The 17,061-nt window shown below is 42.5% G+C and overlaps 1 protein-coding gene across 1 annotated transcript in view; it reads right to left on the minus strand.

Moving 5' to 3' along the window:
* Positions 1 to 8,628: 8,628 nt before the first annotated feature.
* prkx (protein kinase X-linked) overlaps positions 8,629 to 17,061 on the minus strand; it is a 30,367-nt gene continuing 21,934 nt past the window's right edge. The window contains exons 5-8 of the mRNA XM_037762298.1: positions 16,371 to 16,466; positions 13,020 to 13,077; positions 9,829 to 9,906; positions 8,629 to 9,676 (exon numbers count right to left, since the gene is read on the minus strand). Of these exons, the coding sequence (XP_037618226.1) occupies positions 9,551 to 9,676; positions 9,829 to 9,906; positions 13,020 to 13,077; positions 16,371 to 16,466 (358 nt within the window). The 3' untranslated portion in view covers positions 8,629 to 9,550. The remainder of the gene's footprint in view (positions 9,677 to 9,828; positions 9,907 to 13,019; positions 13,078 to 16,370; positions 16,467 to 17,061) is intronic.

Raw genomic sequence — 17,061 nt, forward strand, 5'->3', positions numbered from 1 at the left:
GTGTCCCGTGCTGCGATCGCGTGTAGCTACGCTGTTTCAGACTAAGACTCCAACACAAACTACACGGAAGAACCAAAACCGTAAAGTTCTATCTATGGGAGCCCCGTCTTGCAAAACAGAGGACCCCGATGTCTCCGGTGACCCAGGGTTTATTGTCGGGGAAACAGCAGAAGGTGATGGACGCTGTGATGAATCCCATGAGCTCATCATTGTCCTCTAAGTGTGAATTACGGAGAACATCCCGGTCTGATGCTTCACAGCAGCCAATGTTACAAACGTGGCGAGAAGTAGAAAGTGAATTAAAGCCACAAGCAGCGACGAGCGGGCCCTCGGCTTCCTGTTGTCAGTAGGTGACTCTATGACAATAACACAATATGGCTGTGTGGATGTCTTCAGGCCTGGACTCTTGGATTGGACGACGTAAAGTCCAGTTACAACCGCTTCCTCTGTAATGGCGAAACATGCAAATTGCCCGCCTCGCCACGGAAACGCCGTTCCAGGGAAACTGAAAAGCTTGTGACAGAAAGTAGACCTCTGGGGAACCAAAAAAAAGGATGTTTTGGATGATATTGTATTGTTGATCATTGAATTGATAAATTATGTTGACTGTTGCCATACAATAAGAGGTGCTGCAAGCTCCGAACATGTTTCTGATTGACTACTTCTGTAAAATAATGTATATTTAAAATGCATTTGATATCTTGTGAAATGTAATTATTCATTACTTAGCTTTGGCAATAATGGAACCTGAACATTCATGCCAATGAAGCATATTTGAATTTGATCCAGATCGATGGAAGGTTACACCCCCTAGCAGCTGCTGTAGCTCCTCACAGGACGCTGACTGCTCCGTGGTCTGGCTCTTATCAAATTAAGCTACCCTCCAGAAATAAAAAAATAAATCATTCACACTTGTAACCCTCAAAAATAACTTTGAAAAACATTTCTTTTGAAAACCAACCTTAAATTTATATTAGCATTGTTCCATAATTTGACCCCAACAAAAGAAAAACATCTCCTTTTAATATCTGTTTTTATCTTTTTGTACAGTATATTTACAAATACTTTTCAGATCATATTTGCTCTCCCGTAGTGAAAAAAACTTTGGGAGTGACTTTGATTTGGCTCTGAACATTATTTGCATTATTTTATAATACACCAAATCATTAGATTTCATAGCATGGGAACCGGCTCGTTTCTGTACGATTGAATCTAGAGTCGTTTTAAAGGTCGACCCCCCATGATTCTGCATGGTAAGAAACATAAGGAAGTATAAGTGAGCAATAAATTATATGCAAAGCCTTGTAATTTCATATATCCCCAGATCTATACGGGATTGCTACTGTGATCTTCATTATTTTGTCTCTTACATTTCATATTCAAAAGGCAACTGAGGACGAGAGGATGAAGCAGCAATCTGTTCTGTTTGCGGTGCTCAAAGCATGAAACAAATACACGCTTTAGTTATTCCAGATAATTAATGAAGCTCTGATGAAGGACGGTGATGAAGACTACCAGTGGAGAGCTCAGTGACCGTCCAGCAGCTACAATCAACCGCCTCTCAAATCAAACCGCACTTTGTTCCAACACCTGGTCCCCTCTAATTAAACCAGATGAAGGTAGAACCTCCTCTCAGCAACACTCGGCAACACTGAAGCACCTGTAGAACCGCAATGACCATGTTTCTCTTTATGAATTATGTTCAATTTACATTTCTTCCTGATTCACGTTTTAAAACCTCAACACAGGTCACAGCGTCAGTGATAGCGTTGGGGGGGAATTAATGTATCGAAGCAGGAAAAGTGGTCCAAGTGTAACAGGGGTGCCTTTAGGACCTTTGGGAGTGAGGGAAGATTATTTAGGGATACCGGTAGCGAGCGCTTTCTCTCTTTCTCTCTCTACTACCGATCCTGCCGACAACGCCAATTATGTAGTATTGAAAATTATATTTAAGACTGTAACTATCAATTTCCAATCTAGTTCACCTCATCACTCCCCAGCGTCAGTGATACGGAAATGAATGTATTGAAGCATGAAATTGTCACTGAAAAAAGCATAAGGAAATTTAATAAATATGAATTCAGATATTCGGAGAAAACAAGTGAGAGTTATGGGAATAAAGTCAGAACTATGAGAAACATCTGAGACTAAAGTTCCACAATTCTTGCAGATGAAGACCATGATTTTTTTTTTTTATTATGGGTCTTCTGAACTCATCTTCCTCAGAATTCAGAGATCAATTTCTGAATTATTTTTTTCTGTCTGAACTATTTTTTTTTGCACATGGCGTTAATAACCTCCCAGTGGTGCCTGCAGAGTTCTGGTCCTACTCAGGTGAGCCTGAGGAGCCTAGGCGGGTGGGTGTTTGTCACCCAGCAGGGTGTGGTGGTGCGTTCACAACCTCTGCTGATGACAGGAATCCCCCAGTTGACCGCTGCGTGCTGACGTGACCTGAGTGCTGACTTGTTATTAGAGCGATATCACAGGGCACGTAAACAAGCGCACCCTGTTGTTAGGTTGGGTGGAGCTTCACAGGGACAATAAGACACTAAGAAGACTCCACAAGACCGATGATTTACAGTGTATATATTACCTCAGATACATCACATGAGCTGCTCACTCATCTAAAGGACCTCCATTAGTGTGCCTCTCCAGACCTTAGTCATTCACTAACAAAGATATGCAAACGTTGTACTCATAGAACTCAACTGGTATAAAATCATGTAGATGATCTACAGTCTGGTTCTATTTGGTGGAATAATGCAGCCATAAAAAAAACAAAAAAACTTCATATTTGATTTCATATAAAAGCACTTCAAGGTGCTTTACATGCTAATAAAAGAATAAATCAAAAAAAGGCAAACTGAAGGGGAATATTCAGGGTGTACATACGTTTGAGTATGAGGCCTCAAATATTAATCTATCCGTGGTAGAAATCTCTCTCTTGTGGGATCAGAGCTGGTGCCAGACAGCTCTGATTTCTACGGGGGTTTAAAGTGTTCATTATTCATTCATCTGAAGCTTTTTTTTTTCCCACTTGATTTCAATTTCACCGCTGGACGACATTCAGCCACCGACTAATGAATCCATTCGCCGTCGGCTGAAGCATCAGAATCATTGTCACGTCTGCTCGTATAGCCTCTCTAAAGTTGGTGTTATAACCTGTCCGCGCACGAGCTGTGGTCCAGGAGAGTAAAACTATACCATCCACATAATAATATAAAATAAAATGCCTCCTTAATAATAATAATAATAATGAACAAATGTCTCTACAATAAACAATAAAGGAAACTGAAATATTGTTTTTAATTTTCCTTTTACCCTCCTTTAAAGTTTCCCCAAATGAAATAGACTAAAAGAAATGGGTATAAAGGGTTTCAGTGAAAATCAACACACTGAATAACCCTCCAATCACTCAGCACTCAGCTGAAATGAAGCTTTTGCTTGTTGACTGGTTGACGTGATCTCTGCAGGTGGATGTCAGCTTTATAATTACACCAAATTATCCTTAGTTGAACAAAAGTGATCCAATCTGTATCTACCTCCTCTGGAAGCTCCGTCATGTTTTTACAGAACAGAGTGTGAAAAGCTTGTTTTCCTCTTCTCAGAGAAACACTTAAAGATGCACTTTCCCTCTTAAATCCCAGCTATGCTCGGCTGTGATATCATCTACTCTGTGAACGAGCTTATAGAACTCCATCACATCCCCTCTGTGTCTCCTGTATACGAGAGGAGGTCGTCTCCTTGTGTGACGTCTCTCTACCATACTGGTAGCTCTTCTTTGAACCTTCTTTCTATATATTTTATTTAATATAACACCCTCTAGCTGGCTGTTAACGAGGGTCTTTTGGCACAGAGAAGTACTCGTATCGGTACTCGAGTTCCCAAATGTAAGTACTTGTACTCGGTCTGAAAAAAAGTGTCATCGGTGCATCCCTAGTAGAAATATTTCCTCGCTTAAGTTTTGAGAAGTTCTCCTGATTATCTCCAGTTTAGAGCTGGCATGACGTTCTCCGTGATGGATTATCTTCCTCCACATCCTGTTTGGGATCGTCCTCTGGGGAAATGTAGCAGGCCAGTTTGCATGACGCACTAAATTCACGACATAGTAAGATGGTTAATTCAGTGTACACGTTGCAGTTTTTTTAGTGTCTGATACGGGATACTGAGCATTTCCAGTCACAGAGGCCTTCTGGGAAGTTATATCCCCGTGCACTCCTGCAGCCTCTGCCATCACTCCAGCAAATCCACCCAGAAAGCCCCTCATAAGGGATTCATTAGCGGACTATTAGGAGGCGTGCAGCTCCACAGTCCTGACTGTCACCACTCACAGCGAGACTCCAGACCAAACATGACTCACTGTTCCACTGTAAACACACAATAAGGCTCCGTGATAGTTCAGCACATTAACGGCAGTCCTACCTTTGGGTTTCAGAGATTAAAGCTCACCATAATCCGAGTCAAATACCGAGTTAAATAGTGATTAGATTTAAGGAGATACAGATGGAGTACAGTCACACCTCTGTTGGAAAAACACATAGTACTAGTTGGGGAACGCCACGTCAGCGGTTTCCTCATGAGGGAAGAAAAACCACCTTGCTGGCTCTCAGAGAGCTTAATGATCACCAAGCATTCATAATATCCACCATCTGAGCATCAACAGTAGGACTCCACGTGGCAGGGAGAGGAACTGCAGCCGCCTCTGTGATGGTTATAATGTCTCTGAGGAATCAGGGCTAATTCATAGTTACTCATCATTTCCCATCATGCAGAGCAGATGCATCCTGTGGTGAAATAATTCCTCCTTAGTCACAGTGGAGAGAAAAAACATCGACCTCCTGGAGTTGTCAGTCTAGACTCCCACTAACAGGGAAATTCATTGCAAAATTGCTCATACATTTTTTTCCTTTCTACAGACATTTCTTTAAAGGTATAAAGGTAGTTTCATAATTTGTATTTATTTATTTTTATTATTATTTGTATTTATTTTATTTCTCTTTTATTATCTCAAATACCCATGTCTTATTGCTTTCTTATTCAATTAACTTTTATCTTAGTAGTTTTGGTGCATTAGTGTCAGGGAAAACGGGGGGGAGGGACGCAATTGCGGACCAGGGGAATTTTTAATTTAATCCTGAAGGATAACCACTAAAATCGCAAGCGATTCAAAGGGAGAGGGGAAACACCAAATAAAAACAGGCCTAAAAGGAAGGCTCCCTATACACAATGAAACTTGAAAAGACTAGGTTAATGTGGTACTTCTGCAGATTCAAACACCCCCTATACAGATAGAGCAAGAACAGAACAGCACTCTCACTACCTCTGACAAAGAGACAATGAGTCAACACCTGAGCACTGAAACCAGGGGTAGATATAGGCTTCAACCAGCTGATCCTCATCAGAGACAATTAGGCTCCACAGCTGCCTCTGCTCAGAGATAATGAACCCAACCAGCCTGCTGAATGGCAACTGACCCTCACACATTAGTCTCTAAATCCATTTTTAACTCCCTATATTGTTGTCAATCGTCTGTACCTCTGAGATTTACAAAATAAAGTCGTGATATTACGAGAATAAAGTTGTGATATTACGAGAAAAAAGTCCTAATGTTACGAGAATAAAGTCATAACTTTACGAGAAAAAAAGTCGCAATATTACGTGAATAATGCCATAACTTCACGAGAAAGAAAGTCGTAATATTACGAGATTAAAGTCATAACTTTAAGAGAAAAAAAGTCGGAATATCACAATAATAAAGACATAACTTTACGAGAAAAAAAGTCGTAATATTGCGAGAATAGTCATAACTTTACGAGAAAAACGTCGTAATATTATAAGAATAAAGTCATAACTTTACGAGAAAGAAGTTGTAATAATACGAGAATATAGTCAGAACTTTACGAGTAAAAAAGTCTTAACATTACGAGAATAAAGTCATAACTTTATTTTTTTCCCTGAGAAAAAAGTATTAATATTGATTCATCATAGCTTTCTCAGATCTCAGATTTATTATTTTTCCTCAATACTGCGTCGTACCATAGACCTACAACAATGATAAATACAAATTAAAATTATTTTAATATTTCAGTCTTGTAATGCAATATGTTTGCCGTTCATTTCAGACCAGAGAACAGAACAGATGTTTACCTCTGCATGATGCTGAAGGTCTGTAGATGACAGCACCATGTGTATAGTGATGCTCTCCTCTCTTACAGCCACTCAGAGCTGTGAGCCGAGAGAGAGAGTCGCTGCATTTCTGTCTATCTTTAAACACATCACTGAAATGAAGAGTTCATTTCCCAAATGTCAGATTTCCATTTTATGAATATGAAAGCGTTACTGCCTGACTACACGGCTGACCTTCAGAGCGCCGCTCGACAGCGGCGGCGGCTGAGTGATGGGAGGATGAAGAGTGAGAGAGAGAGAGAGAGAGAGAGAGAGGAGGAGGAGGACAGGAAGGACCAGGCAGGACACGAGGAGAAGAGAATGTTTCTTTCTTATCACATTTCCTTAAGTCTTCATACAAACTTGTGCCATTTGCTTAAAGTTCCACAATGAAAGGTAGAAAAGAAGCTACTGTATACATAGATTTAGAGGTGCTGATCCTCATCCGGGCTGCTTCACACTCCGAACCGATCCAGTTAGTGATGGAGGTCACGGACCGATTGATGCCAACAGGACCACATCATCTGCAAAAAGCAGATCCTCAGCACACCGAACTGCATTTGTTGTTATTGATACTAATTTAATTGCCAGTAAAATCCTGTACTATTATAATTGCTATATGTGTCGTTAGATAGACAGTTTATTTTTCAACCTTTCAGTACATATCTTTAACTTACAGGATCCTTTTTCAAAAATCTTTACTTTGTGTTAAAGTGGAAACAGACAACTTTTCGACACCCGTGTGGTTCCCAGTGGTATTATTGTTGGCGCCGCTGTCGTAAAGACAGAATTGCATAGTGAAAGTGCAGACGGTGTCATTATTCTACAGCCAGTACACTGTACAATCAGCATTTATTTCACAAGTTAAAAAAACTGGTCTATTGCCACTTTAAGACGACAGAAGAAGAAGAATGCTCTACAACAGTTTATCTGCGATGTGAAAGCAACTAAATCATGGGAGTGATTCAGTTTTTTTGTTTTTACTGGACGGTGGTGAGCGTGGCAGCAGCAGCACATGGATGTGTGTGGATGAGTGAAAGCGTGGCGAGGTGAGGATGTCAGCTGCCTGATAAATATCTGGTCTAACACGCCGTCTTCTGAGAAAACACAAAAAACACTTCAGAGTGTTTACTACGTACGTAACTTTGAGTTAAAGTCCCTGCACGTTCAAAAATGACGCCAAAGGAGTCCCGATGTGACGAGTTGGGAGTGAGGACTCGATTTTTCGCCTCCTTGTCTCCTCTGGCTTGTGACCCGGAAATCAATTTCAGCGTTCCGTCTCGGAGGACGTCCCTATTCCTAAAATGCATCTGGAGGAGTGAGGAGGCTTGCCGGAGGAGCCATAAGCGAGGATACACCGGTGTATCCTTCACGGAAGTTTTTTAACGACCGACACGTCCCAGCTCCCCCTTATTGGATATCGGTCACTGATTGGATGCTGCCGCCGACCGGACTGATCTGATACACGTCAACATCGCTGAGTTTTATACCGGAGTAGGGATGCTAAAAAAAAATTATTAACCGATAACTCGTTAACCGATTACTAACCGTTAACCGACAACATTTGTGCCTCGAGCACAACAGATATTGGTTGACGGGAGTCCCCAGTTCACCTGACCGGGAGCGTTAACTTAGCAGCTACGATGCTGCGTGTAGTGTCGCGGACATGCAGCCACTTTCCCAGTAAAAGTCTCCACCGCACATTTAGTTTAGTTTAGCAGGTTGTCAGCTGTGTGTCTGCGCGGCGTAACGATAGCGAGTGTCCGACAAACAGTGTCTGTGTTTGTGCTACGTTAGCAAATCTAGCATTGCCGGAGGCTTCGTGCTCGCCGCCGCCGCACACGTAGTCTGCGTAACTTTAGCTAAGATTCCGACAGTGTGAGGTTGTTGGTGGCGTTACAGCTGTGAACGTAGGTGTAGCAGTGTTTGTACAGTTTATTTGTCGGTGAATAAATGCTACGAAACTACAACTCCGGAGCGCTCAAGCGAGCCGGAGACAGGTGCCGACTTCCTGTATCCTGCAACTCCGGCTCCGCCTCTTAAGGTGGGCTGTTAAGGTGGACCTCCTTAAAAAGACGAGCCGCTCCTCTGAGCCGCTCAGCTTTTGAATTAATTATTAACGTTTCTTTTAACCGTTTTAATTGATAGCGTTAATCGGTTAAAACGCTTAATGTCGATTAAACGGTTAATGATTAACATCTCTATACCGGAGTGAAGACAGATCACAGATTAAACGTTTTATAGTTAAAAACCTAAAAAAATATTTCCTCGCTTCATCTCCCCTCGCTTCCTATTCCGTGGGCGGGGACTAAGACGCGAGGAGAGGAGTCGAGGAGAGGAATCGAACCGTGCAAATGCGTAAATGGGAAAGGACTTATGGTGTCAGCCCGGTCCGAACACCAGTAAGATCCTTCTAGTTGACTTAGCAGCAGCTCTGTAATGAAGCGTGAGGCACAAAATAAATCACATCATCACTTGGATTTTAATGGCAGCGAACATAAAATCAAGTTTTATGAAACTTTAAAAGGCCAATATTGTCCCCCCAAATAGCAGACGAAGCCTTCTGCAGAGTAGTAAGTGATGAATACTGTAACGTAGCTCACATCCCCAGCACCTCTCATGAGCTTTAAAAGCATGACAACAATGATGATGATGATGATGATGATGATGATGATGATGATGATGATAAGTGAAGTGTGTAGACCAGCTGGACGGTAATAACCGCTGACTGTGAATAAAGCTGGAGATAACAGAGCAGGGAGAGTTTACAGTGGGAGGACACGGGAGTGCGTTCGGCAGCTCGCGTGCACGGAGTGTTCATCAGTTCTGCACGCGACGCCGACGGCCGAGAGAAAAAAAAAAGCACTATTTCAGGTGTAACTGCGAGACATCATGCCCATCACACTGTGATGTAAGGCACCTTTCTTTTAGTGCTACGCATTACCAAGTAAAGTGACTCGTGACTACAGAGAGTCGTCTACTGGCCAGCTGACGGGCTACAGCACCGGTCTAGGAGTCACATTTAATACGACTTGCATGAACACATTTTTTAAAAACATATAAAAACATGAGAATATAAAAAAAGACCTGATTGTTCTCTGTGTTTTAAACCTAGAAATTAACAGTCTTTAGTTTTGCATATGAGCAGGCTCAGAGAGAAAAACAAAAAAAATAAAAAATTGAAAAAAAACAGCAAAAGACTTTTTAGTCAGATAAATAAAAATATAAAAAAAAAGCATCTCTGTGGTATGATATTGGAGTTTTGTCTTCAGGGAGGCCGTTATTAGAGGATAGATAAGGGTCTCATCCCGCGACGGTACCTGGAACAGTTGCTATTCTACATGTGGTGGACGTTCCGTTAATAAATATAAAGCAGGCTCAGTGGTCAGAAGTTCTTGAAGATCTCTAAGTCCTTCGGAGGCACGGGAGGGTCTTTCTTCCAGTCGTCCTCTGGGTAAACGTCGAAGTTGGACGTGTCCCCCTCGTGGGACACTTTGGGAACTATTGGAGGCTGTGGAGACAACGAGTACAGGTCTGAGAATTCTCCTCCACAACACACCTTCCTGCTCCTCTCTGCCGACTGCGTTGCTGTATTTATGGCAGATTTTTTCAGTGTACCAAGGTCTTCATCAGAACCTGAGATGAAGAGTTTAGACCTCTCACCTTCATCTTCCTCAGAGGAACGGCATCCCAGTCGACGGTCTTGAACCACCGGTGCTTCCTCACGTCGTCCGCTCCGTTCTGAAACACACAACACACGGCTGGATGCACACGTACTGTACAACAATACCGCTCATATTAAACTAATTATTTGAATCAAATAATTAAAATGGACCACTTAATATTTAAGTCCATCCCAGCAGCAGCAGCAGCAGCAGCAGCAGCAGCAGCAGGAGCTCTGATAGGCCAGACTCCTCGCTGACACATCACAGCTGGCCAATCAGAGCTCCTGCTGCTCTGTGGCATGAACTTCATTTCAATGTAATTTTCATTAACTGATCTGAGCTCTGTCTGTGTGTGTTGACGAGGTATCATGTCTGGTAATGAGAGGTCCCTCCAGATGTATCCAGCTGTGAGCTGATGTCTCTCTGCATGAGCTCAGGCTCAGCAGTGAGGGGGACGTGTTGGATAACCTGTAGGGTTTATTATTAAGAGTACTAAGTCGTCTGCCAGACTTCAACACATGGTTAACGTTACGTTACGTATGTGATATAACGTTACGTACGTGATGTAACTTTACGTATGTTACGTTACTACTGGGTCAGGTTTAGGAAAAGGGGATACAATTTGGGGTAAAATAAGCACGTTTGTATGTAAAATAAGTCAACGTTGACTTTTGGTTTCACACGGGACACAAACAGGGTGAAAGTCCTGTGTTTGTTGGACCCGTCCGTCCACCCCGACCTCATCCCTCCGACGACTTTGTCGCTCTTTATTACACGGCTGTGTTGAATACTCTATTCTGATTGGTCAATTACAGCGTTTTAAGGTCTGTTATCTCATTATAGCAGACTGTTGCTATGTATAACAGACGGTCGCTATGCATAACAGACCGTTGCTATGTATAACAGACTGTTGCTATGTATAGCAGACCGTTGCTATGTATAACAGACCGTTGCTACGTATAACAGACCGTTGCTACGTATAACAGACCGTTGCTATGTATAACAGACCGTTGCTACGTATAACAGACCGTTGCTACATGTAACAGACCGTTGCTGTGTATAACAGATCGTTGCTATGTATAGCAGACCGTTGCTATGTATAACAGACCGTTGCTACGTATAACAGACCGTTGCTACGTATAACAGACCGTTGCTGTGTATAATAGACCGTTACTATGTATAGCAGACTGTTGCTATGTATAGCAGACCGTTGCTATGTATAACAGACCGTGTGTCAATTCATCATTGAAAGGAAGAGGAAAATAATTATAAATTACAGATATTTTTTTTAATAATATATCATTTTATAATCCATGTGTAAAAGCTGTTTATGAAGTATATGATTCTTATAGTGTGTTGGTCCAGCCAGCCGGTGACTCACAGCAGCGTCAGTGTTGTGCTCTCCTAGGAGGAATATTGGCAGCCTCCGATCAATAGCATCTTGTCTGGGATTATGTGGAGTTAATCACCGGGCTTAGACTAGTATTTGTTTTATTGAGAGCGGCTCTCAGTCTCCGCTCCTTTCACTAATGTTAACTGAAACGCTCCAGTCCTCCAGTGTGAATGGGGAATCTACACAGCTTCCCCATTGATGCGTGATGAAGTGGCAGGCTCCCAGTAAAAAAACGTACACACCATTTTCCACTCTGTAATTCTTCCAAGAGATCAACCCTCTCTCACATTCCTGAGGCTGTACGCAGAGAACCGACTCTGAATGCTTTTTTTTTTTCTCTCCTCCACATTTCAGACGCGCTCATGTTGTAGCTGTGCAGTGGAGCTGTTTTAAGAGGTTTGAGAGGAGCCAAATGGAGCACATTCATGTGTGATTTTAATCCTCCTGTCATAATCAGGGCCACACTGGATCGGAGGGAGAAAAGAACAACCTCTCTCTGCAGACTCGAACACTATGGGATGGTTATTTATGTGTATTCTAACTCCCTCAGACCTGGGTAACTTCCTGTCCAGCCCTGTTTCAGGTACTTCAACTCAACTATCAAGAGAGAGCATCGCAGTCAGATCAGTCTATAAAGCTGCACATTTATCCTGTGAAACCCTACTTAAAGGTCCCATATAGTAAAAAGGGAGATTTTCACGTCTTTTATATTATAAAGCAGTTTTGAGTGCTATATAAATACTGTTAAAGTATCAAAACGCTCAATCCACGGAGAAACACACACAGCCCGTATTCAGAAAATTGCGCGTTTGAAACAAGCCGTCAGGATTTCTGTCCATTTGTGATGTCACAAATCTACAATATTTAGTGTTTAGTTTTAAACGTAAACATACTAAATTTGTCCCAGTTTATTTCCTGGTTGCAGTGTATGTAAATAACATCAGCTGACAGGAAGTAAACATGTACCAAAGCTGTTTCCTAGCAACGCAATTCCGTCGCCATTCCGTTGAAATGCACTAAAACGGAGCGTTTCAGACAGAGGTCAAATACAGAAATTTTCAGGCAGACAGGATGAGAAAAATAACGTGTTTTTTTAACATTAAAGCATGTAAACATGTTCTAGTAGAAACCCGAAATACAAGTATGAACCTGAAAATGAGCACGATATGGGACCTTTAATGCATTAATGCAATCAATCTTTCGGAGACTGACAGCTGCTGATTTTGCCATGTTGTGATTTGAGTATATTGTTTTATGCTAAATGCAGTACCTGTGAGGGTTTCTGGACAATATTTGTCATTGTTTTGTGTTGTTAATTGATTTCCAATAATAAATATATACACACATTTGCATAAAGCAGCATATTTGTCCACTCCCATGTTGATAAGAGGATTAAATACTTGACAAATCTCCCTTTAAGGTACATTTTGAACATTAAAAATGTGCGATTATCGCCATTGAATATGTTAATTGATGGACAGCCCTAATTCTAATATCTAAAGGCGTTTCTACCCACATTGATTAAAGGGTCTATTGTAGTAGACTATCACATAGAGTTGGAGTCTTGTGAGGACAGGTATTGGGTTCTGCTCTACGTCTGTGTTCTCTCTAACTCTGCCTCCACACTGGTCAACACTTGGAACTGTTGTGACGAGTGTGTGTCCGGGTAGTTTCGCTTGTCCTGTCCCGTCGTCCTCAGGCTGCTGACGGCTAAGTGAAACCACCTCCTGAAATGGTATGAAACATGGGGGAGCTGCCATGTGGTTCAGGGAGAACAGGAAGTCTAACCAACTCACCTTCATGTTGCCTAGCCGCCTGGCTCGGTCAATGACCAGAAACTTCTTGATGAGGTCTCTGGGGGGGAAGAAAGGAAACAGTCAGTGAGTCCAAAGCTGTACAGTCTCTCTCTCACACTCTCTCTCTCTCTCACACTGTCAGAATGACAGATGCATCCACACAAAAGGTAGCCGACAGCCTGTGAAAGGTGACGAGGGGCTGGCTAAGTGAGTTGTGTCCCTATCACAATCTTTTAATTGAAGAAAGTGAGGCTGCAGACGGGAACTTTTTTCTGAGCCGACTGTAACCTTGTGGCTGCGATGGAGACATCCGTGTGAGGGGAATGAGGATGATTCACAGGGCTGTTGTAATGGCAGAGAGGAGCAGATAGAGAGATGGAGAGATAGAGGTTGCCGTATCTCACATCCGACGAGCTGCTGACAGACTCATAAATACAGAGACTGGATGTCGGCAACTCAGCTATTTCTCAGGTTTTTTTGTCTAAATCCTTCCGATGCTTCGGAGTGAGATGTCACGGAGAAATATTGTAATCAGCTCCGGGGGGAAATATTTGTATTTATGGATTTTCATGACGGAGAATCCGTCTGGAGATGATGGGAACAAGACGTGAAGCAGGGCGAGAGGCGATCACATAGCTACAGGAAAGGGCTACCTTATATCGTGTTTCTTAAAGATGTTTCCCTTCACTCTGAGGTTTCCCCCTCTGAGCTGCACTAATCACTTTTTATATCAACTCTCAGGGATGCACCGATAACGATACCAGTATCTGGTCCGATACTGTGCTAGAAGGAACAGGAGGAGCACTGCCAGAGCCCTACAAAATGACCACCAGCAGGCTACTGGTGTGCATGTTTCTGACCGAACTGTCAAGAAACAGACTCCACAAGGGTGGCATGAGGGCCCGACGTCCTTTAGTGGGACCAGCCCAGCATAGTGCAGCTCCATCGGCATTCGCCAGAGAACGCCAGAATTGGTGCCCTGTTCTCATGCCGGAAGATGCTACAGGCAGCATAACGTTCACCGCGGGGTCTCCAGGCTCTTTCACTGTCATTTTTCAAAATATAATTTATACTTTCTTTCTTGTCCTCAAAAGACTTGGAGAGTTGTGTAACAAGTGGCTGAGCTCCTCGAACACAGTCTTCATCTGAGGCAATACAAGCTCTCCACTATGTAATGTAGACACGGAGGTGGTGCAGAGGGCGAAGGTCAGGTCAACACAATGTCCAGAACTAATCCTAAACTCATTTAATGACTGATGAGGAGACGTTTTTCCTGCAGGGTTCACCCTGGGACGGCTCTCCCGTCCGTCTCGTTGTCTCTGCTCGGCAGCAGCTGCAGTCTGCCTGCAGTGCTCTTGCAAGGCCTTCCGCTTCTTGATGGATGGGAGTGTGTGTGTGAACTGTGTAAGAGTGATATAAATGGTGGAAATATTTTAAAAAATCCTTCTGTCTGCTGGCTGCAAGATAGATGGCTTAACAGTGGGAAGCTGCCGAATTATCAGGGGAAGCAGTGTGTGCCTGGTCTCTCCGGGGCCACTGTGTCAGCACTTGATTGAGTGAGTGCATGCACACTCACACACTCACACCCAAAGTGCGCCGAGCCTGTAATCTTGCACATTCCTGCAGCCTCCAGCTGGTGTAATGGGTGGTGTGAGCTGGGTGTGTCATTAGTGACTGCAGGTCCGACTGAAGCTCCTCCGTAGCTCCAGGGAGCTCATTGACCTCCGTGTTAAAAGGGACGCTGCGGTACTTAGAGACCCCCGTCCACGGCCGATATGACCCACACAATCGTTTGAAGTATGAGGCTTTAAATAGTCATTTGAATGGTTGGTGGGATGGCTAGACTATCGTTTCCTGAATGGCCACAGATTAGGTCCCCCTCCAGGCCAGGGTTAGACTCTAGATGAGCCCCAGTGAGGCTCAACAGATAATAGAGCTGGCCCTGGGGCTGCAGCTACAGCTGAGGACACTTAGGGCAGGTTCTTGGTGTATTTTCAGGTGGGTTTTTTTACATTCTCGAGTTAAAAGGTTGATTCGAGTACTTGTAGACTCGGTACACTTAAAATAGATTACTATTTCAAGGTCAATGAGGACCGTTATGTTGAGAAATAAAAGGGGTTTACGGGTCTGTAATTCTTCCTAATCATTTCCTGGAAAGAATGTAATGCCATTTCGTACTACAGTAATAATCATACCTATGTAATATTACGATTTTTTTCTCATAAAGTTATGACTTTATTCTCGTAATATTACGATTTTTTTTCTCGTAATATTATGACTTCATTCTCGTAATATTACGACTTTATTCTCGTAATATTACGACTTTATTCTCCAAATATTACAACTTTTTTCTTGTAAAGTTATGAATTTATTCTCGTAATATTCCGAGTTTTTTCTCGTAATATTATGACTTTATTCTCGTAATATTACGACTTTTTTCTCGTAATATATCGATTTTTTTCTCATAAAGTTATGACTTTATTCTCGTAATATTATGACTTTATTCTCGTAATATTATGACTTTATTCTCGTAATATTACGACTTTTTTCTCGTAATATATCGATTTTTTTCTCATAAAGTTATGACTTTATTCTCGTAATATTATGATTTTATTCTCGTAATATTATGACTTTATTCTCGTAATATTACGACTTTTTTCTCATAATATTACAACTTTTTTTCTTGTAAAGTTATGAATTTATTCTCTAGACAGGAAGTGCCCACTAAACAAGAAAGCCCGGTGTGTCCTGGGCTTAGGCTCGAGTTTGTCAGGCGCAATGGAACAAACCACAGGATGATTGAGGAGGGGGGCACCATAATTAATTTTATTATTTCGAGCAAATATGTATATCTTTGTATTGCCTATAATCTATCTAATGATGCCAGCTGTAGTTGCGCACTTGTGCTTCGTCTTAAATTTAAATAATTCATCATTATGATTGTTATGATGACGCACAGCGTGTGTAATATATGTAATATAGACTATACTGAGGGTAAAACACAGACATTATGCTACTGCGTTAAAATTAATTAAAACAATTTCAAATCAAAGCCTTCGCATTTGATTGGACCGCTAAAAAGTGGGCGGGCTTACAGTGTAGCGTGATACGGAGCTACAGGTCCTCTGTGTGCTAAAAGTTGCAGATTGATTGATGGATGTTATGATATTATTGGTTGAAACTGGTTGTTTTCTAGCTAACGTAACGAGAAAAGGTCATTGGATTTTGATATAAAAATACAAAGAAAATGATTTTTTGTATTTATATTATTAGATAGAGGCACAATATGACCTGGGGATGTGATCTGAAAACACACACAGTTCCTGGTCGGTGTAACTCGGGGTGTCTTACTTGACGTAGAAGTCCAGGTGGCGTGGGAATTCCAGTTTTCCGGCCAGAATCTTCTGATAGATTCCAAACGGATTGTCATCAAAGAACGGCGGGTACCTGTGGGGAGAGCGAGAGAGAGAGACACATGTTCATCTTCCGGCTGCCCCTCTCTTGAAGCTGAACACACACCGTCACATTGAGCAGAAACAGCCTGATGCAAGGTGCAGGTAACGGAAGGTAAGAGCTGGCGCACCTGGATCAGTCCGAACAACACGGGGAGAGGTCACCATTTAGAGTGTGTGTGTGTGTGGGGGGCTATGATAACTGGAGACAGAGCTGCCTTTGTGTTTTGTGTTTCAACCGCTCCACTGAATGCCTTCCCCAGCTCTCCTGTTCTTCCCTCCGCTCTGCTCTGCTCTGGACAAGTCATTACCCACAAATTACATAATGGGACCGGCCTCTAAACGCATTACGCACGGAGCAGACAGGCGCATAATCGCACCGGTTTGTCACACGCCGCTTGCCTTCCCAGTGAAAAGCTCCGGAGGCAGGAGACTGTGGGATGGGGGTGTCTGGGAGCTGGCGCTGCACCACAGACTACCACAGAATACTGGTGCTGTCATAGGAAGAGAATCTGGGTCACTGTGGAGGACCATATGATATGACCATTTACTGGTCTAACAGTGGATGATGTCACATATGACAAACACAT

The sequence above is a fragment of the Sebastes umbrosus genome, chromosome 24 (genome assembly GCF_015220745.1).
Source record: "Sebastes umbrosus isolate fSebUmb1 chromosome 24, fSebUmb1.pri, whole genome shotgun sequence".
Lineage (NCBI taxonomy): Eukaryota > Metazoa > Chordata > Actinopteri > Perciformes > Sebastidae > Sebastes > Sebastes umbrosus.